This window comes from Thamnophis sirtalis, unplaced genomic scaffold (genome assembly GCF_051295495.1).
Source record: "Thamnophis sirtalis isolate CommonGarterSnake01/CBP01778 unplaced genomic scaffold, rThaSir2_p1.2 scaffold_15, whole genome shotgun sequence".
NCBI classification, from domain to species: Eukaryota; Metazoa; Chordata; class Lepidosauria; order Squamata; family Natricidae; genus Thamnophis; species Thamnophis sirtalis.
The window spans coordinates 1,511,092-1,535,957 of NW_028261395.1; the positions used below are offsets into that span (position 1 = coordinate 1,511,092).

General features: G+C 42.9%; 1 protein-coding gene across 1 annotated transcript in view; it reads right to left on the reverse strand.

Moving 5' to 3' along the window:
- DNTT (DNA nucleotidylexotransferase) overlaps positions 1-24,866 on the reverse strand; it is a 147,525-nt gene that overhangs the window by 105,640 nt on the left and 17,019 nt on the right. Inside the window, exon 4 of the mRNA XM_087702116.1 lies at positions 14,964-15,064. Coding sequence (XP_087558242.1) covers positions 14,964-15,064 — 101 coding nt within the window. The remainder of the gene's footprint in view (positions 1-14,963; positions 15,065-24,866) is intronic.

The window sequence follows — 24,866 nt, forward strand, 5'->3', positions numbered from 1 at the left end:
TTCACCGGCAAATGCGCGACAGACATATGCGCGCCGACAAAACCGCGATGGACAAATGAGCGCGGTCAAAATCGCTAATTGATTTTCGACAATAGTGCGCCGACAAATGTGTGCCGACAAAGTTGCGCCAGTGAGTAACCCTAACCCTAAACCTAACCCTAACCCTAACAGTAATTTTTTCAATTTTTGCTTATCATCGTGCTTTTGTCGGCGCGATTTTGACATCACGTTTTAATCGGCGCGATTTTGTCGGCGCGCATATGTCTATCGCGCAATTGTCAGGTTACGCTTTTTAGGACATTTTAGGACTATGTAATATAAAGAGTTATGTGCTTGACTGCTGTTGTACATTAAATAGTAAAACAGATATTCCACTGCCACCAGGGGTGGGGGTTCACAGGGGTTCAGGAGAACCTCTAGCTAAGATTCTGTGCAGTTTGGAGAACCCCCAAATCCCACTCCTGGCTGGCCCTGCCCACCCCACCCCTCCTCTCCCAGGAATCCCCACGTGGCCCCTTTTGGTAAGTGCAGGCCACACACGGAGGCTCGGGGAGGGCTGAAAACAGGCCTACCGCCTCCAGAGGGCCTCCAGAGCCTGGGGAGGCCGTTTTCACCCTCCTGGTGGCTTGAGGAAAGCCCCCAGAGTCCGGGGAGGCCAAAAAGCCCCCCCCCTGCCATGGTCATGAGGCTGACTACGCCATGCCGAACATGGCCATGCCCACCGAGCAACCACGCAGAGAACCCCTGCTAAAAATCCAGCCACCCAATCTGTTTCTATGGCTGAGGATAGATTTGACTCTGGGCTGTTCTAATCGTAATCCAATACTTCACTTATATACCAGTACAAGTCAAACGGCTGCCCATCAACCACCTTGTAATTTAGATTATATTTTTTTTAATCCCATGCTCCACTAATGAAGTTGTCACCAAATCTGCAAAGAAGGAAGACAATATTCCTTTATTAAGTTGAATAAAAATAGTCACCTAAAGATATTCATTAATAATATAACCGCGGCTACAGCTTTGTCTGAAAGTTTTCCCTCGGAATAAAGTGGACTCCAATAGGACAGCAGAAAATAGGTGAACTATTTCTCATGTATGCATTTGTGTATCTTTGCTGTACCAATTTATCGTCCATGTGCAGCCAAACATTTTCTTAAACGCATACAAATTTACATATACTTTCCCGTAATTCCTTTTCAGAGCATCAAGAGGGGGAGGGAGAAGATAAGATACACCAAAACGATGCCTCATCCCCAGATTGCTTTGCAGGTAGTCAAACCAATGGAGGATACAGGTAAGTCCTTGACTTAGAACTATTCAGTTAGTTGATGGTTCGAAGTTACAACGGCACTGGAAAAAAAAATGGCTTATGAATGTTTTTCGTGCTTGCGACTATTACAGAATTTTACCTTTTATCATTCATTTCTTATTTAAGTAACTTCGTGGGTGGGTTGTGCTCTAAACAATAGTTTGCTTGTTCAGAACAATCAAATTCCTAGAAACAATCATGTTCCCAGAACTGTGTTTTTGCTTACTGTTTTGACACGCCAAAGGGTGAATTTCTTTTCCCTAAAGACTTTTCCGCACTACAAAGAATATTGCTTAGAAGATATATATACCTTTCAATATTCTGCTACCGGTGAGAAGCCAAATGCAACTTTAAAAAAAAAAGAGAAGTGAAGGCGTCTTGCTTTCTGATTTAAAGCTGCATTAATAATAATTTATTTGTTTATCGAATGACGAAGCCGTTTCTCCTTTAAAAAATACAAATGGGAAAGAAAAAGAATTGCTCTTCCCAGATACAGTGAGACATCAGGAACTCACAATATTCAAATATACACTTCCTTATTATCATGAGTAATGGCCTGGAGGATAAGGCGTTTGTAATGAACTTCAGGATAGCACCAACCTTTTATTCCAGACTTAACTAGTTCCTCCTCTCAAAATTAAATTGTATTTGTCTACAAGAAAAATGTCTTTCTGAGTTCGTGGCGGCTTACATCATTCCAAACCAACTCCTCGTGCGGAATACGGGTGTGGGAGAAAGAATACAATTTTTTTATTTTACCTCATAAAAAATCACCCTGCAAACCTGAATTGCACCTTCAAGGGGGGGGAGATGGATAGGCAAGGAAGTTTTTGGTGCGTTAAGGCAAGAAGAATAGCTTGCCACCATCAAATAAGTCAGGGATATTATTAAAATTGCATCATGAAAGTGAAGAAAAAATATTCAGCGACCTGCAGATAAGTGATTTATTCTGCGACTTGACCACAAAAATCGTGATTATGCCGCTATTTGACAAAAATCAATTTTCTGACTGACAATTCTCAAAGTTTGAGCTCCCTCCGTGGTCGCATGATTAAACTTTGGACGCCCAGCAAGAAGGCCACAATAACTGGGCTTGCAGTGGCCCGTGGTCATCTGACCACGTTTTATGACAATTTTGCTGAAAAACAAAGCACTTGTTTTCAGCAAAATCGCATCCATAATAAACCATTGTTTGCTTAAAAACCATGCTGTTCGCTTAACGACTACTGCAAAGAGGTCATAAAATTAGGGTCAATCACATTTTATGATCATTACGACATACAACCATACTAGGCAAACCAATCTGGGGGTGAGGCATCCTTAGCAATAGCAATAGCAGTAGCAGTTAGACTTATATACCGCTTCATAGGGCTTTCAGCCCTCTCTAAGCGGTTTACAGAGTCAGCATATTGCCCCCAACAACAATCCGGGTCCTCATTTTACCCACCTCGGAAGGATGGAAGGCTGAGTCAACCCTGAGCCGGTGAGATTTGAACTGCCGAACTGCAGATAGCAGTCAGCTGAAGTGGCCTGCAGTGCTGCACCCTAACCACTGCGCCACCTCAGCTCCTTGTTTCCAACCTCCTCAAATATCTTCCCAGGGAATTCCCATCTTTTAGTAGGACCGAATAAGATCATCAAACACGTTTAGCAGATCTGTAGCTTCCATTCCTGCTCAGATGTACGGATGTTTTAGCTGCCATTTTGGCCAGTAGACACATAACAATAGCAGTAGCAATAGCAGTTCGACATATATACTGCTTCATAGGGCTTTCAGCCCTCTCTAAGCGGTTTACAGAGTCAGCATATCACCCCCACAGTCTGGGTCCTCATTTCACCCACCTCGGAAGGATGGAAGGCTGAGTCAACCCTGAGCTGGTGAGATTTGAACCGCTGAACTGCAGAACTGCAGTCAGCTGAAGTAGCCTGCAGTGCTGCATTTAACCACTGTGCCACCTCGGCTCTATTAGTATGTATATATGTATGTATGTGTATGTGTATATGCGTATGTATGTATGTATACACACACACATACACTGGGATATGCTGTCTTTGTGATTAATAATAAGGCAGAAATATCAGATAAAGAAAGAAATGACATCTAGAAAACATTTTTAAATAGTTGCCTAGAATTGTCATTCATACAGAAGGCAAATTCTCATCCATTGTTCTCTACTTATATTATCTGAATTGTTTGTTCATAATGGATTCAAGAGTTTACACTATGAAATCATTTGCTGATGTTTATTTCTTTTAAAATATATCACCGTTTAAGCGAAGTCTTGATGGCCGAGTATTGCTTTGAAACATCCCCTTTTTTCCTGACTTCATTTTTGCCAGTGAGAGCAAGAAACTTTAAGGACAAAAGTTTAAAATACTAACAAGGGTGTATGGATTTTGGATCCATCCCAATGAAGAGCTGGCTAAAACTAATGTGCGCATTAGGCCTGTAGCCACAGTCTCACACACCAGCCGTACCAACTCTGCTTCTCCCTTTTATAAATGTGTCATGTTCAGGATACAGGTAAGCCCAGTGCCTGCCTGTCCAGGTGTGATCTTGTGCAAGGCCTGTTGTGTTTCTCAGCATGCCACAGGCCTGAGAATTTCTCAGATTAGGACTCATCAAACACGTTTAGCAGATCTGTAGCTTCCATTCCTGCTCAGATGCACAGATGTTTTAGCTGCCGTTTTGGCCAGTAGACACATAACAATAGCAGTAGCAATAGCAGTTCGACTTATATACCGCTTCATAGGGCTTTCAGCCCTCTCTAAGCGGTTTACAGAGTCAGCATATCCGCCCCCACAATCTGGGTCCTCATTTCACCCACCTCGGAAGGATGGAAGGCTGAGTCAACCTTGAGCCGGTGAGATTAGAACCGCCGAACTGCAGATAGCAGTCAGCTGAAGTGGCCTGTAGTACTGCACCCTAACCACTGCGCCACCTCAGCTCCTTGTTTCCAACCTCCTCAAATATCTTCCCAGGGAAACCCCATCTTTTAGTAGGATCGAATAAGATCATCAAACACGTTTAGCAGATCTGTAGCTTCCATTCCTGCTCAGATGCAGGGATGTTTTAGCTGCCATTTTGGCCAGTAGACACATAACAATAGCAGTAGCAATAGCAGTTAGACTTATATACCGCTTCATAGGGCTTTCAGCCCTCTCTAAGCGGTTTACAGAGTCAGCATATCGCCCCCAACAGTCTGGGTCCTCATTTCACCCACCTCGGAAGGATGGAAGGATGAGTCAACCTTGAGCTGGTGAGATTAGAACCGCTGAACTGCAGATAACAGTCAGCTGAAGTGGCCTGCAGTACTGCACCCTAACCACTGCGCCACATCGGCTCTGTGTCTGCAGCAATACCACATCCTCTTTGCCTGAGTAAGAAGAGCTGGTATTGCTGCAGACACAAAGAACACCGACTCTCAGTTGGCAGAGGAGTCCTAATCTGAGAAATTCTCAGGCATGTGGCATGCTGAGAAACACAACAGGCCTTGCACAAGATCACACCTGGACAGGCAGGCACTGGGCTTACCTGTATCCTGAACATGACACATTTATAAAAGGGAGAAGCAGAGTTGGTACGGCTGGCGTGTGAGGATGTGGCTACAGGCCTAATGCGCACATTAGTTTTAGCCAGCTCTTCATTGGGATGGATCCAAAATCCATACACCCTTGTTAGTATTTTAAACTTTTGTCCTTAAAGTTTCTTGCTCTCACTGGCAAAAATGATGTCAGGAAAAAAAGGGATGTTTGAAAGCAATACTTGGCCATCAAGACTTCGCTTAAACAGTGATATATTTTAAAAGAAATAAATGGAATGAATTGAAAGCAAATGATTTCATAGTGTAAACTCTTGAATCCATTATGAACACACAATTCAGATAATATAAGTAGAGAACAAGGGATGAGAATTTGCCTTCTGTATGAAGGACAATTCTAGGCAACTATTTTAAAATGTTTTCTAGACGTCATTTCTTTCTTTATCTGAAATTTCTGCCTTATTATTAATCACAAACACAGCATATCCCAGTGTATGTGTGTGTGTATACATACATACATACGCATATACACATACACATACATACATATATACATACTAATAGAGCCGAGGTGGCACAGTGGTTAAATGCAGCACTGCAGGCAACTTCAGCTGACTGCAATTCTGCAGTTCGGCTGTTCAAATCCCACCAGGCTCAGGGTTGACTCAGCCTTCCATCCTTCCGAGGTAGGTAAAATGAGGACCCGGATTGTTGTTGGGGGCAATATGCTGACTCTGTAAACCTCTTAGAGATACTGCAAAATCTCCTTCCCCTGGAGTAGGGAGGGAATGGAGATTTTGCAGTATCCTTCCCCTGGAGTAGGGAGGGAATGGAGATTTTGTAGTATCCTTCCCCTGGAGTAGGGAGGGAATGGGGATTTTGCAGTATCTTTCCCCTGGAGTGGGGAGGGAATGGAGATTTTGTAGTATCCTTCCCCTGGAGTAGGGAGGGAATGGGGATTTTGCAGTTTCCTTCCCCTGGAGTAGGGAGGGAATGGGGATTTTGCAGTTTCCTTCCCCTGCCACACCTACCAAGCCATGCCCACAGAATCAGTAGTGAAAAAATTTAATTTCACCACTGAAGTAGGCCCTGAACTTCAACATACAAAACACCCCTTTGCCAAGGCCTGTGGGCATGGTTTTATTTTTTATTTTTCTTAGCATGAAGACAGTGCCAGCCCCACCTAGTCTCAGCGCCAAGATCCCTCTCAAGATGAAGCCCAAGGAAAGCAATAAAACAAGCCATCTTCCCACCAGCAAAACAATTCTGGCCAAATAATACTCTTTCCCCAAATATTGTCCCACCAGAAACAGCTGCTTTTAGAGTGTCTGAAGCATCTAAAGAAACGGACCCTTGTCAGTTTCCTGTTCAATAGCATTTCTCACAATGCACAGGCTTCAGGCCAAGCATAATGGGATTCTTTTCCAAAAGTATCGCAATTGTGCACACTTAGGACATTAGAGTACCTCCGGCATTCACAGATCTGAATACAGGTGCAAATGAAAGGTGCCTGGTTTGCGAAATACTTATCTAAAAGGCCTTGCCTGCTATTTAGAGATGAGCTCAAACGGTGTCTGAAAAAACGTATGTTGATTATAATTCAGGCTGAAAATTAAATGGACGTTTTCTCCCCTGGAAGTAAACACTGAAAACTCTCAGCCGTTATCTGAGAGTTGCTGCCAGGTTAACAAAGCACCTGTTGTCTTGTTTGGTTGTCGGTATGGAAAATGCCACATTTAATTGCCTTTATAAAACAGCTCCTTTTCTACACAAGAGTTCCGAAAAGGCATTGTGAAATCTCAGAGGCCTCCTCGAAGTTGAAAGAGCTGGGGAGGGTGGGGGTGGGAGAGAAATATCCTGTATTTATCAAAGATTGCACAACCAGCACAGGGTGAAGCTGTGACATCAAAAGCTAAAAATAAAAACAGAAGGGGAAAAAAAAGACCATCAAGTTGCAAAAGGAAGAAAAGGCAATGCGCCTGTATCTTAAAATTAAGTGGTTCTAACAAGATGCTATCGCTGACACATAATTCAGGATGCTCTTGGACCTAATTTGCCGCTGACGTGGCACTCAGCCAGAGACAATGCAGCATTTAATGGTTGAATGCCCACAGCTTGTGTAAGTAAATTACACAGATGCCTCATTGAAGCTCCACATTTGCACAGAAAATGATATTTGGGGACATATTTTTCTAAGCATATGAATTACAGCCACAGTGCAAACATCCGATAAAAACAGCGGGATTTAAGATTATAAAACTGTGGGTATATTGAGTATCTTTTGGGGTAAGTACAAGTCCCCCCATTTTCCTATACTACATGTCATTTGGTAGTCACGAGGCAATTTGCTGGCCATTCGAGGCCACCCGCCCAGCCAATCTTGCTTGTTTTATAACAATTTAGGTTTCCGTTAAAGAAATGTGGAAGTTGTGCATTATCTTCAAAAGCTCTTCTGGGCCCTCCAGAGACCTCTAGTCCACAAAATTCCTGGAGAGGGAAAACGAGCTTATAGCTCGGAACATCTTTCTCCAATCTGCTGTGCTCCAGATGTGTTGAATACCCAGCACATTTTCGTCATGTTATTTTGAGTATTTGGGGAAATGCAGACCCAATACATCTGGACAACATTCAGTTGAGGAAAGCCAATACAGCTAAAACTTGTTTTTCAGATGCATGTAAAATGAATGTGTGTTCATCAAGGCAGCCCATTCTGCATTTCGACCTATTTATCCTTGGGAATCCATGCTCAATTTCTGTGGTTGCTGCCCCACAGATGCTTTTTGAAAAGGCAACTGGATTTTTGTTTTTCCTTCAATAGCAATAGCAGTTAGACTTATATACCGCTTCATAGGGCTTTCAGCCCTCTCTAAGCGGTTTACAGAGAGTCAGCATATTGCCCCCAACAATCTGGGTCCTCATTTTACCCACCTCGGAAGGATGGAAGGCTGAGTCAACCCTGAGCCGGTGAGATTTGAACCGCTGAACTGCTGATCTAGCAGTAGCCTGCAGTGCTGCATTTAACCACTGTGCCACCTTGGCTCTTCAAGGCGTTTCGCTTCTGATCCAAGAAGCTTCTTCAGTTCTGACTGAATGGTAGAGGATGGAAGGATTTATATTCCTTGCAGTCCTCTGGTCATTCAGTCAAAGACCAGATGACTGCAAGGAACATACCATATTTTTCGGAGTATAAGGCGCTCCAGACTATAAGACCCGCCTAGCTTTTGGGGAGGAAAACAAGGGGGAAAAAAATCTCCCTGTGCCTCCCAGCAATTTGCCTCCTTGCAGCAAACAGTCTGCTCAGCTTCAGCACATTAAGTGTGAGCAGCTGATTGGCAGTTGGATCGGCCTTCCGAAATACCATCGATCCGCTGTTCCAGGTTGTGTGGATCGGCCTTGCCCATCGGCGGCGGTGGTAGCCATCGGCATCACTACCTATTGCTAGTTTAACACATCCTGAAGAATACATGACCTCTTCCTTCCATCTCAGGCGTCAAAACATCTAGTAACTGTAATTGTGTCAGTACTGGCATAGAGTTCTGAAATGTAAAGGTACATTGGGTCTCTATTTTGGGGGGGGGGGTGTTGACAAGAGGAATGGCTGTGTTTATTGTTTAATGTTATATGACCCCGGTTATGCACAGTATATATATGTGACTGTACGAAAATGAAAATGGAAAATAAAAAACACATTCACAGCAATAATAGTGACACTACATATTTACCAGTCCTAGGATTCACACAAATCTATGTTGCTATTCTAACATACCTTACACACAACACTAGTAATTTTCTAACGTCAAAACGAAACAAAAAGTTTCTTCCTCAATTAAGTGATATAATGAGTGCACGGGTCATTTTCATCCATGCTTGAAATCACTGCTGTTCATAAATCCAGTTGCAAATAATTTTAGGTTCTTAATTTCTTTTTTCTAGAATTCAAGTTTTACGTTCCCTATTCCAAAAGGACAACGGTACGCCTTGCCATCTCTCTTGTTTTCATGATCTTCTTAACTAATTATTGAACAAAGCACGGTCTGAAACAGATTGAGGGTGTGTAGAGTTATTTACCTTCATACAGTAGTAAATCTTGCAAATTCTAGGCTATAAATATTAATTGAAAAATGAAGGGAAAGACATAGTATTGACGCAAATGAGAGAGAACAATATATTCTGGAACAGATTTCAGATGTGTCGTGTAGCAGGGACACAAAAACTTTATAATAATATTCCTGTTTTGGGATGTCAATTCAGCTATGCAAAGTAACAAAAGAAGTTTCAAACAAAGCAATATATCTTAATGTTAAAATATATCTGAAATAATTATGGGCGGGGGGGGAGAGTCAGACAGTGAGTGTGGTGTACGGTGAATTTCCTAAGTGAAGAAAACAACTTAGTAGCGTGAACAATTTCTGAATTATTAGTGATGTGGTGGATCGAAATTTAGCACCTAGCAGAACCCGCTTGCCGTCTGACATTCAACACAGCCAATCTGTTCCTCATTTCAGTGGAATGATTAGCATTCTTTTCATCCTGAAAATATACATATATTCATATTTAATGCACAGAGAGAGCCACAGCAAGGATGCTTTGAAAGCCCATCTCCCAGCTCGTGAAACTGATTTCACAGTTGCTCCAAGAGGTCTCGGGAACCTTTGCAAATATTCTGAATTCGTACGTCAACCAAGCACCAAAAAATAGATCAAAGAAATGGTCAACCCTGCACAGCCTTGTCTTACAGCAGTGATAGGCAAGAGGCATCTGTACCCAACACCTACAAAATATTAAGAAGTCCTATGTTCCTATTAAGAGCCGAGGTGGCAGAGTGGTTAAATGCAGCACTGCAGGCTATTTCAGCTGACTGCAGTTCTGCAGTTCGGCTGTTCAAATCTCACTGGCTCAAGGTTGACTCAGCCTTCCATCCTTCCGAGGTGGGTAAAATGAGGACCCAGATTGTTGTTGGGGGCGATATGCTGACTCTGTAAACCGCTTAGAGAGGGCTGAAAGCCCTATGAAGCGGGATATAGGGCTAACTGCTATTGCTATTGCTATTGCTATTGCTATTGCTATTGCTATTGCTATTGCTATTGCTATTGCTATTGCTATTGCTATGCAAGTTTAATGCAGCAGGCTAGAACAGACTCGGCATTTTATGGCTCCCGGTGCACCGTAGTATTTTTTTTTTCAATTTACATAGGTGCATACCTGCACACCTATGCACCTTTACAGCCCTATTGGTTCAGCCCTTCACAACAGCCCCAGTTTTTCATGTGGCTCCCTGGAAAAATCAACTCCCTCCCCGTGCACTAGAGATTGGGAGATTGGGAGTTCTATTCCTGCCTTAGGCATGAAACCACCTGATGGCTTTGAGCCAGTCCTTTTCTCTCAGCCCTAGGAAAGAGGCAAGATTTATTCCCCAAGAAATGATAGGCCTGGATCTAAATCCAAGGTGGCGCAGTGGTTAAATGCAGCACTGCAGGCTACTGCTAGATCAGCAGGTCAGCGGTTCAAATCTCACCGGCTCAGGGTTGACTCAGCCTTCCATCCTTCCGAGGTGGGTAAAATGAGGACCCAGATTGTTGGGGGCAATATGCTGACTCTCTGTAAACCGCTTAGAGAGGCCTGAAAGGCCTATGAAGCGGTATATAAGTCTACTGCTATTGCTATTGCTATAAATCAGAATAACAGAATAACTGAGTTGAAAGGGACCTGGGGGGGGGGGTTATCTTCTAGTCCAACCCACTGCTCAAGCAGGAGACCCTCCACCATTTCAGACAAACGTCTGTCCAATCTCTCTCTTCCTAAAAGGAAAACTTCTTAAAAGTTTTCTTTCAATGGGCATGAGATGCCTCTCACTAGGGCGTCTTCTGGATGCTTTGCTCTTAGTGATACTCAGGGCCGGGTTTAGATGAAAAGAGGCCCGAGGCTACTCCACTTATGAGGCCCTTTCACCTCCCATTTTTAAGTTTGTAAATTACACGAGAGACAATAAAACACATCATTACTGTGATGTATATCAATATATATCAATATATACAGCTGGCCTCCCGACGGAAGGCGGCTCTGCTCTGCGGCAAAGGCAGCGAGGCCAGCCGCCTCCCCTGCTGCGCTCAGCTGCCCGGCTGGGCCCCCTCGCCCTCACCTGCCTGGCCGCTGGTGGGCTCCGCGTCGACGGGGCGGCTACTGGGAGCGGCCACGCCTCTCGCCCGACCGCCGGTGCCGGGAACGTGGGCAGGCTCCCCAACTGCCGCGGCGCTGGAACGATCTTAACCAATACATTTTTATGTTTGTTTATTAGTCATATGCGTAGAATTTCTCCTTATTTTCGGTTCATTGTTTTAGTGTTCACTGTTTTTAGAATAGTGTGGTTTTAATTTTGCTAACAATTTGAATGTAGGCCCCTCTTGATCTCGAGGCCCTAGGCTGAAGCCTAGTTAGCCTATAGGAAAATCCAGCCCTGGTGATACTATTTAGATCAGGCGTGTCAAATTCGTTGCCTGTGGGAAACGGGCATCATGCGCTGGCCAGGCCTCCCCCATTTGAGCAGAGGAGGAAAAATTCACGATACGACACATGCTGCCAACACGAGTTTGACACCCCTGATTTAGGTAATCAAAAAACAAAATACTTATTTCACTGACTAACTTAATAATTTTTATTCCAAAAACTTTTCATTGCATCATTACTTTTCTTCCCCCCCCACACCCCAAATTTGTGGTTGAAATAATAGCAATTTACTTCCAGTTTCGGAGCCCCAAGTCAGAATGAATCCTGCAGAGTGAAGAGCTCTAATTGATTACAGCAGATTGTTAATGACTGTGCTCTGAAACAACCCATCTGATTGATTCCATGTTTGCCAAGCTCAGAACTCCGTCACTCTTCACTCTTCAAATCATTTGATTGTAAATGCCACTACCAATATTGAAAAGAAAAAAAAAGACAGCTTGAAGATCTCAGCTGGGCACACACTGAAACTATCAATGGTATGGGAACCCCCTCCCACACAGAGAAGAATGGAATATTTTGGGGAATATTTTAAAAAGGCAGAATGTTATATTTCCCCAAAGGAGAAATGGAGAAACATGTTTTTGGAGGCAGAAAGCAGCCAGCAAGTCTTTCTTAATAGCTGCCAGCGGATCAATGGCGGGTTGCAGGCGGTACGTACCCCGGTACGGGCGTACTGGTGTTTGCCGGGAGCACTGGGTATCATTCTGGTATGGTGCTCCACCTTACCTGTATTTGAGCCCTTTGGCGCTTCCGCGCATGCACATGGAGAGTACGGTGCCTGCGCGACACTCCGCCAAGCAGCTGGAGCATCGCGGAGAGGTCGCGGAACATCGCAGGAGGTAAGGAGGGAAGCGCGCGCCGCGTGCATGAGCACGCAAGCTGCACACGTTCATGTGGTGGATGCCGGGCTGTGTTGCACCGTACCAGTTGCAACGTTGATCCGGAACCCACCACTGCAGCAGATATTTTGTGCCCATTAAGAAACATTGGGGCCAGCATGTTCACAAAACAAAAGGACTTCCCCTCCAAGGATGGAATTAAAATTTGCATTCTCCTTCCACCCAAAATTCTAAGAACAGGAGGACATGACCCTTTAGGACATAATAGGATTAGCCCACCGCCATTTAACAAAAAAAAAACACAAACCCCTTCATTGCACAATCCCCCAGAAGAGTTCAAACTTGAAAGTCAGAGGAACCTTTAAAGATGCATCCACTCCTTCAACCATTTGGCCAGTCGCTGCTGGTTCTGCTTCATCAATAAACTTCCTTTCCAGTCAGCCCCCATGTTGTTTCCAGCATCTTTCTCCCAACTTGGAACGGAACCAGATGGATTTTTCCTCCAACAGAGGCCACAAGCTATCTAGGACGTTAGCACCCACCCCTCTCCTAGAGAAATGAAGGAGCCGAGGTGGCGCAGTGGTTAAATGCAGCACTGCAGGCCACTTCAGCTGACTGCTATCTGCAGTTCGGCGGTTCAAATCTCACCGGCTCAGGGTTGACTCAGCTTTCCATCCTTCCGAGGTGGGTGAAATGAGGACCCGGATTGTTGTTGGGGGCAATATGCTGACTCTGTAAACTGCTTAGAGAGGGCTGGAAGCCCTATGAAGCGGTATATAAGTCTAACGGCTATTGCTATTGCTATTGCTAGATAGATGATAGATAGATGATAGATAGATAGATAGATAGATAGATAGATAGATAGATAGATAGATAGATAGATGATAAACAGATATAATGCATGGATGGATGATGGATGATAGATAGATAGATAGATAGATAGATAGATAGATAGATAGATAGATAGATAGATAGATAGATAGATAGATAGATAAGAGCCGAGGTGGTGCAGTGGTTAGGGTGCAGTACTGCAGGCCACTTCAGCTGACTGTTATCTGCAGTTCGGCGGTTCAAATCTCACCGGCTCAAAGTTGACTCAGCCTTCCATCCTTCCGAGGTGGGTGAAATGAGGACCCAGACTGTGGGGGCAATATGCTGACTCTGTAAACCGCTTAGAGAGAGCTGAAAGCCCTATGAAGCGGTATATAAGTCTAACTGCTATTGTTATTGCTATTGCTATACTCTAGAAATCATGCTCTTCATGATCCCAAGAGAGATAAATTTGTCTCAGAAATCCCTGCAGCCAATTGCTATGAAGATTTATCTGGGAGAGAAAGAGGGCTGTTTGAGTTGGCTTTCTCCTGCAGACATATAAAGAGAGAGGGAAACACAAGGAAGGAGAGAAAACAGGGTGTGATTCACACCCTCTGGTGTAGCTTATGATGCTGGGACTGTGTGTGTGAACTGAAGTAAGTAACCATGTGGGAAAGGGCTAATAGCACGCATGTTTCCTTCACACTTCCTCCTTGCAGGGATGCTGATTAGCTCAGAATGGATCTGTCTCCACATTTTCTCCACTCAGAAGAAATTCCCAGCCATTTGACAAGTAGCTCCAATTACGCTGGGTGGATGAGATCAAAGGAACTGTCATTCATTCGCAAGTATCTTTGGCCAATTGTTACCTGCCAATGTATTGGAACAACTATTCTCAGAAAACGTGTTCAAGGTAATAAACTCCAGAAACGATTAGGTTGCAGCTCGCATACAAGTCTCTCCATGCATATCAAAGGACTCCAGTGCAGGAAAACTCCATTCTACTGATGGAGATTCAAGTTCTATGATATCACCAACAATGTGTAACAATGGGGGAAAGCTCCTTGTCACTCAGTGTTGAATTTTGCATGAAATTGTAGCCCCTATACAGAGCTTTATGATCAAAGAGTTTGCAAATGTGTAAGATTTAATCCAAAATTATCCAAACGTTGTATGAATATTTGCTTAAAAATAAATCCAATTGTAATTTACAGGAATTCTTTCCAAATGGGGGGGGGGGAACTGGAACAGTTATTTCTGATGAGTATATAATCCACAGATTTATGACTCACAATTTGCATATGAAAATATTAGCAAAATTCCTTTAACCTTGGCAGTAAAACTATATATGTACATATAGGAAAGGAAGCCATAGACTTTCTCCCATATTTGGGCATACCAGGGGTTGTGACACTAAATACATACCTATTTCCCTGGCTCAGCTGATAAAAGGAGGAGAACCTTGTGGCTTAGTGGTTAACACATCTGCCTGATGTGTAATACAGCCCAGGTTCGAATCCCAGTAAGGGTATGGCTAGCTGATGAGAGCTAAATAGCTTGAAATAGATCTATACTAGACTCCCTTTATTTATTTATCAGCACAAATACAACACAAATGTAACAAAGGCAACAGTAAAAATATTGGGTTTCTGTCATGATGGTCTCTTGTGATGAGCCGATAGACAGAGAATGGAAGCAGTAGGCTTCTTCCCATATTTGGGCATACCAGGGGTTGTGACACTAAATACATACCTATTTCCCTGGCTCAGCTGATAAAAGGAGGAGAACCTTGTGGCTTAGTGGTTAACACATCTGCCTGATGTGTAATACAGCCCAGGTTCGAATCCCAGTAAGGGTATGGCTAGCTGATGAGAGCTAAATAGCTTGAAATAGATCTATACTAATCTCCCTTTATTTATTTATCAGCACAAATACAACACACATATATGTTACCGTCAACTTTTGGTTGAAATTCTTTAAAGTTGTCCTTCTCTGGCAGGCATACGGGGAAATGCGAATTCCGCCAATATCTGGAGTAGCAGAATGATCTTCATCTACCTAAACAGATGGTGGGAAAGGAGGATACCATTTGTCAATCCAACAAGTCGGAGAACAAAGGTTTCAAACCATTTCAAATGAGTACCCTGATCTGCCGTAAGTATATTTTCTGCACAATCACCTCCAGCCATATTCACATTGAAGTGGATACAGATAAAGCTGTAAGATGAAGAGAGTAAAAAAAAACTTGTGTGCGTAATGGATGGGTATAGGCCTACCTATGGAACCAACCAGTTAAAAAATAAATATGTGGCCTTAAGGTGAAGCACAAACATTTTAAGCGTACATATTCATGTTTTTATCCAGAGCAACTTTTGCGAAGTTAAATGTGATCAGAAAAAAACATTATTAGTGTTGTGACTCAGCAGAAGTCTCCTGTGAGTCTTTTCGGGATGCAAGATTAACAATGTAGCTGGGGCTCGTTAGTGGCGTCTTCTGGTGATAAAAGGACGGATGGTGCCACGCCCTGGTTGCAGGAGTCAACGTTCATTCATTGTTCATCGGTCGTGGTTTGTTTGTGAGAGACACTTGGAGAAGTGATTTGCTTTCTGTAACCCTGATTCCAGGAGACACTTGGAGAAGTGAATTGTTTTGTAAGAGTTTTGTTTTGCATTCTGTTATCTTCTTGCCAGAGACTTGATTTATGTTTATTTTTGGGCTCGCAGCCAGTCTGAGCCGAGGACTGATAAAGTTCTTTCCTTTTAAGTCTGTCTGCCTGTCGTCTGTTAACGAGCGAAGAAGGGGGGACAGAACATATTACTAAAGCTACTAAAGGGTGATCAGATTCAAACAAACGAACCTCTCCTTTCTACAAAGTTTCCCCCCCACAAAGGCTACTGTTGTAAATATTTTCATTCTAGTGCAAATTCACACAATTTTATGTCACTAACCTAGTCCTCCTCTAGTCTAGTCCAGTAAAAAGCTGTTGTGCTTATGTGCGCTTTCGAGACGCAGAGTTTTTGGCCACTGTATAGAACTTGTACATTGAGCTAAATTCGGGGGAGGGGGTTGGGTCTGATCTAATAACTGTCTTCTTCTTCTTAAGGAATGTCATCATGCAGGTGTTAAAGTAGGCAACAAGAAGAATTATATAGAGTTTTCTTTCTGGGTTAAGCAATCAGGGCTATCCTAGATCTGCTTCTTTTATTATTCCCCTCTTTTAGCAATAGCAATAGCAGTTAGACTTATATACCGCTTCATAGGGCTTTCAGCCCCCTCTAAGCGGTTTACAGAGTCAGCATATCGCCCCCAACAACAATCCGGGTCCTCATTTCACCCACCTCGGAAGGATGGAAGGCTGAGTCAACCTTGAGCCGGTGAGATTAGAACCGCCGAACTGCAGAACTAACAGTCAGCTGAAGTAGCCTGCAGTACTGCACCCTAACCACTGTGCCACCTCGGCCCATTTCTTTTCCTTTTCTTGTAAATTTTTTGGAGCCTTGAATTTTCACCAATTGTCTAGTCCCGTGATGGCAAACATCTGGCGTGCCATAGGGGTTATATCTGCCAGCAATCAAGCCATTAGCTCCAGTGTCCATGCATGCACCGGCTAGCTAATTTTCGGCCTTCCAGAGGACTGGAAGGACTGTGGGGGGGAGGGGTGTTGTGTGTGCAGGTGCAAGAGTGGGGGCGCTTTGCATTATGGGTGCGGCGCACACACGTGCTGTCGTGCGCGCGCCCTCAGGTTTTTGGCACTCAACAACAAAATGATTAGCCATCACTGGTCTAGTCTCTGCCTTGAAATACAATAATATTTCCTCGATTTAGGCAGAATTGTTTTCAGGAAAGTAAAAGTGTTAACATAGGAAAATCTGATGCAACAGAAACTTTGTACTTCCGACTTAAAGTTACAAATACATTATCCTATACATCTGTGTTGTAGGAGTAGCATCCATTTAATTCTGCACGAACAGAGCGATTAACAGAAATCTCAAGAGAACTTTTTCGTTCCAAGATCTTTTAATTTTTGTACAAACACATCAATGTGTCATACATTTTAATACAAATAAAATAGTATCAATCATATTTGTTTCATTTGACAAGCTCATATAAACCTTGTAATGATACACGTATTTTTATTAAATTATATTCTTTCATTATTTAATCATTCAATACTTCAACCTGTCATTTCTATGCCAATCGCCCCAATTCTAATTGACTTGATTATTAATCATATTTATTGCTTTTAGCAAGCTTATGTAATTCTAATAATAGTATGGACATTTATGCTAAATTGAAATCTTCCATTATTTGCATGTTCAATTTATAATCCTTCATTATTTATTTATTCAATATTTCAATATGTTATTTTTATGTCGATCACCATATTCTGCATGTCATACATTTTATTAGCAATAAAGTATTTTTAATCATTATTTGTTACATTTAGCAAGCATACACCTATTCAGGGGGGGGGGATTAAGGCTCACTGGTGTCCTAAGCACTGACCAATCTTGGTGCCCCCCCCCCACCTCCTTTGTACATATTCTACAAATCTTCATTGAGGTTTTTTCTTTCTTTCTCAACTCTTGGGCCTGGTGCCCCAAGACCGGGCTTAGTCTGCTTAATGGTTAATACACCACTGCACCTATTCATATTAAATTATAATCTTTCATTAGATTAACTGAGTTTGAGTTTGAGTTTGAGTTTTATTTCATTTATATGCCGCCCTTTTCCCTGAAGGGACTCAGGGCGGCTCACAACTCAAGGGAAGGGGGATACAGACAGTTAACAACAACCCAAAAAACAATACATAGTTAAAACGCAACAATCATACGATTCGAGATAGGGGCAACGATTCTTTAGCCCCAGGCCTGTCGGAACAGCCAGGTTTTAAGGGCTATGCGGAAGGCCTGGAGGGTGGTGAGGGTTCGAATCTCCACGGGGAGTTCGTTCCAGAGGGTCGGAGCAGCCACAGAGAAGGCTCTCCTCCGGGTAGTCGCCAGTGACTTTAGATCACCAGTTATCGGCTGTGACCAGGGAGACCTTTGCCCAGGTTCGCCTAGTGCACCAATTGCGACCCTATCTGGACCGGGAGGCACTTCAGATAGTCACTCACGCCCTCGTGACCTCAAGACTGGACTACTGTAATGAGCTTTACATGGGGCTGCCCTTGAAAAGTGTTCGAAGACTTCAGCTAGTCCAGAATGCAGCCGCGCGAGCGATTGTGGGTGCACCTAGGTACACCCACGTTACACCTATCCTCCGCGACCTGCACTGGCTGCCCATCGGTCTCCGGACTCGCTTCAAGGTACTAGTTGTTACTTATAAAGACCTACATGGCACCTGGGTACCTGAGAGACCGCCTCCTGCCGATTACCTCCCAAAGACCAATTCGATCACACAGGCTTGGCCTTCTCCGGATTCCATCCGCCAGCCAATGCCGGCTGGCGACCCCCCGGGGGAGGGCCTTCTCTGTTGCTGCTCCGGCCCTCTGGAACGAGCTCCCCGTGGAGATCCGGACCCTCACTACCCTCTCGACCTTCCGTAAAGCTACTAAGTCCTGGCTGTTCCGGCAGGCGGGGGGCTGTTAAATCACCCAGCCCCATCTTAATTGTGACTGTTGTGGATTTTAATAGCAATAGCAATAGCAGTTAGACTTATATACCGCTTCATAGCGCTTTCAGCCCTCTCTAAGTGGTTTACAGAGTCAGCATACTGCCCCCACAGTCTGGGTCCTCATTTCACCCACCTCGGAAGGATGGAAGGCTGAGTCAACCTTGAGCCGGTGAGATTAGAACCGCCGAACTGCAGATAACAGTCAGCTGAAGTGGCCTGCAGTACTGCACCCTAACCACTGCGCCACCTCGGCTCATTAAAATTGTTTGTATTCTCTTATTTATTCCCTCCCCTGTTTTATTGTGAGCCGCCCGGAGTCCTTCGGGAGTGGGCGGCATACAAAACCGATAAACCAAACCAACCAACCAACCATGTAATCAATAGCTCAATATGTATATAACAAATATACAGCCTTTTCAGTAGTAGCTCCGACCCTTTGGAACGATCTCCCCGTGGAGATTCGTACCCTCACCACCATCCAGACCTTCCGCACAGCCCTCAAGACCTGGCTAGCCCGTCAGGCCTGGGGACAAAGATAATTGCCCCCACCCGAATGATGAATGAATGTTGCTTACTATTTTACTTCTATGTATTGTTTGTGTCTATTGTCTGTATACCCCCTCCCTTCATTTTATGTAAGCCGCCCTGAGTCCCCTCAGGGAAAAGGGCGGCCTATAAGTATTAATAAATACTTAAATACTCAAATACTCAAATGAACTTTGTATAACCAAAAACGCAGAGCAGAATTCCCATAAAAATTGTAATGAAATAAAACCAGGTAGAAGACAGAACCTGCTATGAATATGTTTAAAGATGCTGGAGATGCTTTGCTCCCCGAATGAACTTAGTGCAGGCTACTTTGCAACCTCTAGAAATAAGGAAGAGTTGAAATAAAGGTTAATTGGTTTTTAAGGGTTTTCAAATTAATTCTGCTGTAATTTAATTGGAGCTACATGAAATAGACATTGCTTATGTTACCATCAGCTAATTTTAGATGAGGGTCAGTGACAAATGTTGGATTCTGGTAGAGTGACAAGACTTGCCCACCGAGGGGCACCCAGAGAGGTCACTCTTACCTGGGAGGTGAGGGAAAACTGCTATGATTTGATGCTGTAATTAGGCAGAATAAGGTAAATTTAGGCTATCGGCACAGAACAGCAAATTGTGTGTTTAAAAAAGTCTCTGCGTTCCCCGCAATCCAGCTCCAGTTATTTTTTTTAGCTTGAAATGATCATATAATTGATCTAAAACTGTTCAGGTAATCAAACAATTACTAAATTAGGGACATTCAAACCTCAGTCGAGACAATAATTATTTCGTTAATAATTCATTCAATATGCTTATCGGATATCTTGGAGATTAAAAGGAAAAGGGCTGTTGTGAGGAGGTAGAATAATGAAACATGTTGCCTACACTAAAGTCACGGCCGATAATTTATAACAGCCTGAAAGCAAATCGAATTAAAATGGCTCACCCCCACCCAATGAGATAATCAAATTAAAACAGGTTCCATTCAGCATCTCAGTGGCACCCATAAAAGGAAGCAATAAAGGGAAAAAAATATATCATTTGAGCTCTTCTAAGAGACTATGAGGGTGAGATCTGACACTGTCCTGCATTATCTACCATAGCAATCAAACTCTTTTTAGAACAGTGTTTCTCAACCTTGGCTACTTGAAGATGTTTGGACTTCAACTCCCAGAATTCCCCAGCCATGTAACTTCAGTGACATGTCCTGGAAGCCGCCAGAAATCAACACTGACTCCTTCAGGCATTTTAAAAAAAAAACACAGCCTTTTTGTAGTACCACCTATCCTCATTTTTTTTTCTCTTGCTCCACAAGATCCCGTAGAGTTCAAGTTCCTTCTATGAAACAATGTCATCTAATGGGGACCCAGAAGACAAGATTTTTATGTTGTGTTACTTACCCTTTGGTACAGCATCCCCTATTATATTTCAAATAATTTGTTTTCCTCTTATGACCTCCATAAGATGCTCTTTTACTACCTGCTTATTGTAACTAGGGAAGCCACATCAACAATGTTGAATGGTACAGTGAAATTTAATCCTAATCAGTGATTATAAGAAGGAGGCACATCTACTACAGCATGGAAGTAGATGCGTTTTCCAAAGATTACTAAAGAGCAGGAAAAGGTGATTGATTGATGATTCTAGCAGGACAGGGATTCTTAACCTTCTGTATCTTAAATCCCAGCTGTCCCACCATCAGAGAAACACCAAATCTCCCTTATTGATATGTTTGAGATGTATAAGATGTATAAGAAGCTTATTTATATGTTTACAGACATCATCACTTTTATATTTTCGTTTGTGGCATGCTGGAATAAGAAATCAGGTTCAATCAAGTTGTGTGTTTACTTACATGGTGTTATGAGTTTCACATAACATGTTAACACATTTAAGTTTATAGGGAAACATAAAAGGCCCCCCATACATGCGTGCTAAGCGTTTCTGGCTCTAGGGGCAGTGCGCATCTCTACTTCTAAAGCTGAAGAGCCAGTGATATCTGAAGACGACTCCGTATTCATGTGGCTGGCAGGACCTTCCCACCAAAGGTGGCCCCTATTTTTCTACTTGCATTTTTTACATGCTTTTGAACTGCTAGGTTGGCAGAAGCTGGGAGAAGTAACAGGAGCTCACTCCATTACACTAGGGATTCGAACCACTGAACTGCTGACTCTTCTGATCCATAAGCTCAGATTTGTTCATAGATGTCCTCTATGCCTCTCCTGTAACATCCTTAAGAATGGAATTTTTTTAATTATTGACCAATCTGTGTCAGTTAGTGACTACGATAGTTAGAGTTTAGGCAGCACTCAAGAATATGTACTGTCATACAGCTTTATCTCTTCCTGCTATAAATGCAGGCTCGGCTAGTAAGAATAAGTACAATCTTCACCCATTTTATATATCAAAGTGGTTGGGTTGTAGCTGTAGGAATTCAATGTTTTCAAAACTACGAATGATATATACTGTGTTTGTATTTCTTCCATTTCCTTATCAGTTGGAAAGCAAATCTTTATTTGTTTGGAACCTTCTGGGAAGATGCCCAAACCATCTTTGATTGATTATCTGTGTGCGATCTGTGTAACCTTGGTGTTTTGCTCTTGGCATTTCTAGGTGTGAAAGACCAGGAAGTCACTTGACCTGCTAGCTTTGGACTGAATAAAAGGGCCATTTGGACCTTCTCAATTTGCTTGTTTCTTGATAAGTGGTTTTTACCAAGACACAGTTTTAAGCACTTCAAATTTCAGAGGCTTAACTCTGAATCTCCCACCTAGATTACTTTTTCAATCCTTTTGGTGGAAAACGTATTATGGATTGAGAACCAAGGCACCAAACAGGTGTTTCCTTCTGCAAAAGAGTGGAAACAGCGTTTGTAGAAATCACTTGTAAAAATATGAAATTATTTGTTATAATTCTCATTTGCCCCGATGTCTTTGATTTTTTTTAGGAGACATAATTGCGGCATCCACTTAGCTACCGTATGTTTCATACTATTTCCCCCCCAAAAAATCTGGGTGGGAATGTCTGTGCGTCTTATAGAGTGAACATTGTGACGGAGGGATGGGGGTTGGTGCGGCGGTAGCATTTGCCTGTCGCACACATACACACATGCACACGCATGCACACACAGAGACACACATGCTTCTCTGTGTACTTACTCTTCCTTTTCTACTTAAAGATGTCAGTAAAAAAACTAACTACTGTGTTTTTCAAACCGGAGTGCTCTATATAATTTCGAGTTGTGAAACACATTTTTTAAAGAAAGGAAGCAGCGTCCTTCTGCTAAACTCTGTGTTTTTCCCGCAGGGATACCACTTATCCTCCACTCAGTCTATTCTTGGATTTCGGGAGCCCAGTTTAAATGTCCCCACGTTACTGTGTCCGCTTAATATTTTGGCAGCCTTGTTGGTTGTGGGAGGGGAGGGGTGCATGCATTTACTTTATACAACACACGGCACAGAAATCGTTTAATATCAGACAGAGGCTGTGTTGCCCATCAGATGACAAAAGTGGTCATCTCGGTGAAATACACCAAGTGAATGAGAGGAAGAGTGGGGAGTAGAGGAGAGAAGAAAGATAGGAAGAGAGGGATAGGAGAGAGGGCAAGAGCCGAGGTGGCGCAGTGGTTAGGGTGCAGTACTGCAGGCCACTTCAGCTGACTGCGATCTGCAGCTCAGCGGTTCTAATCTCACCGGCTCAAGGTTGACTCAGCCTTCCATCCTTCCGAGGTGGGTGAAATGAGGACCCGGATTGTTGGGGGCGATATGCTGACTCTGTAAACCGCTTAGAGAGGGCTGGAAGCCCTATGAAGCGGTATATAAGTCTAACTGCTATTGCTATTGCTATTGCTATTGACTGCAGCTCTGCAGTTCGGCTGTTCAAATCTCACCGGCTCAGGGTTGACTCAGCCTTCCATCCTTCCGAGGTGGGTGAAATGAGGACCCGGATTGTTGTTGGGGGCGATATGCTGACTCTGTAATCCGCTTAGAGAGGGCTGAAAGCCCTATAAAACGGTATATAAGTCTAATAAATAAATAAATAAATAAATAAATAAATAAATAAATAAATAAATAAATAAATAAATAAATAAATAAATAAATAAATAAATAAATGGGGGAAGATGAGGAGAATAAGGAGGAGTGGAAAGAGGAGAGAGGAGAAGGAGAAAGGAAGGGGAAGTAGAGTAGAAAAGGATGATGGAGGGAAGAAAGGAAGTAGGGAGAGGGAGGAGAGAGGCAGAAGAACGGGGTGGATAAGGCATAAACAGGGTGTATGGAGAGCAGAAGAGCCAATAATTGGTTTCCTTTTTTTTTTTCCGGGAGTTGATGGCAAGACGAAGTGATGTAATTAATAATTAGTGCAATATGATATTGGCTATGAAATAGTATACATGTGATTATATGTTATGGAAATGGAAAATAAAAACGTTTTGCTTTTAAAAAAAAGGGGGTCATCTCCTTCTGGGGGTAAATCCCCAACTTTTCAGGTAAAAGCCCTTTGTTATTCTAAGATATCTCCAAGTAGGGTCAAGATAGCAATAGCAATAGCAGGTAGACTTATATACCGCTTCATAGGGCTTTCAGCCCTCTCTAAGCGGTTTACAGAGTCAGCATATCGCCCCCAACAACAATCTGGGTCCTCATTTTACCCACCTCGGAAGGATGGAAGGCTGAGTCAACCCTGAGCCGGTGAGATTTGAACCGCTGACCTGCTGATCTAGCAGTAGCCTGCAGTGCTGCATTTAACCACTGCGCCACCTTGGCTCTAAGATCTTGAAGCATTAACACCAGTCTATAGATAATCTTGAATTATATAATTTGCCTTGGCATAACAGGTTCTTAGATACCTATGCTTATTCAATTAGGAATGTTGAATATTTTTTCCCCTGAAAAGACTAACGTTTCATAACAAGGAGGATGAACATTTTTATTTATTTAGTTTAGTTTATTTTGCTTGGAAGCATTGAAACAGAGATCTGGGGAAATATCATGGGCAGAAGTGCTGCAATTATATCAGAGGGATGAATTAGAATGGGCTTTTTTAAAAAGATCAAGGATCCCCTTTGATCTAAATAACTCATATTCAGCCATTCCTTTATAGATCAATAGATCTCATCAGTTATAGCATGTCAATAAATGCTATATATCTCATTTCATTTAAAGGCGATATACAAATCTTAAGTTAATGACAATGAGCTCTTCAGAAAGTATTTTCAAACTCTGGATGATTTCGATGTTGGAAGTTAATAAATCTGCTGGGAGCATTTGATAGCATTAGATTTCCTTTCAAATCCATTTTAGCAAGTCAGTGAAAATTGACTGGAAAGATAATCCATAAGGCTGCTATATATGACACGAGATCAATTGCAACTTCTGTAGATTGTATTGGGGTAATTGAGCAAATTTTTACATGCTACTGTAGGAAATTAGCACCCGTCCCTGTCCTAGAAAAATGAAATATTTTTGGAAACATTAAAAGGACGGAATATTTCCCTTAAAAGGGAGGCAGAAACTCACACACACACAAACACACTTTGTCAATGGGCCATTAAGATCTGAGCCAGCCTATTCTACATAACAAAGATTCAGGCAGAGCCATGGTAGGAATTGCCCAAATCACCCAGCAAGAGTCAACCAAGCCTGGGACTCAGGACAGCCTACAGAGTTGCCCCTGCTTGGCCCTTGGGGAGTCTGACAACCAATCAGAATACAA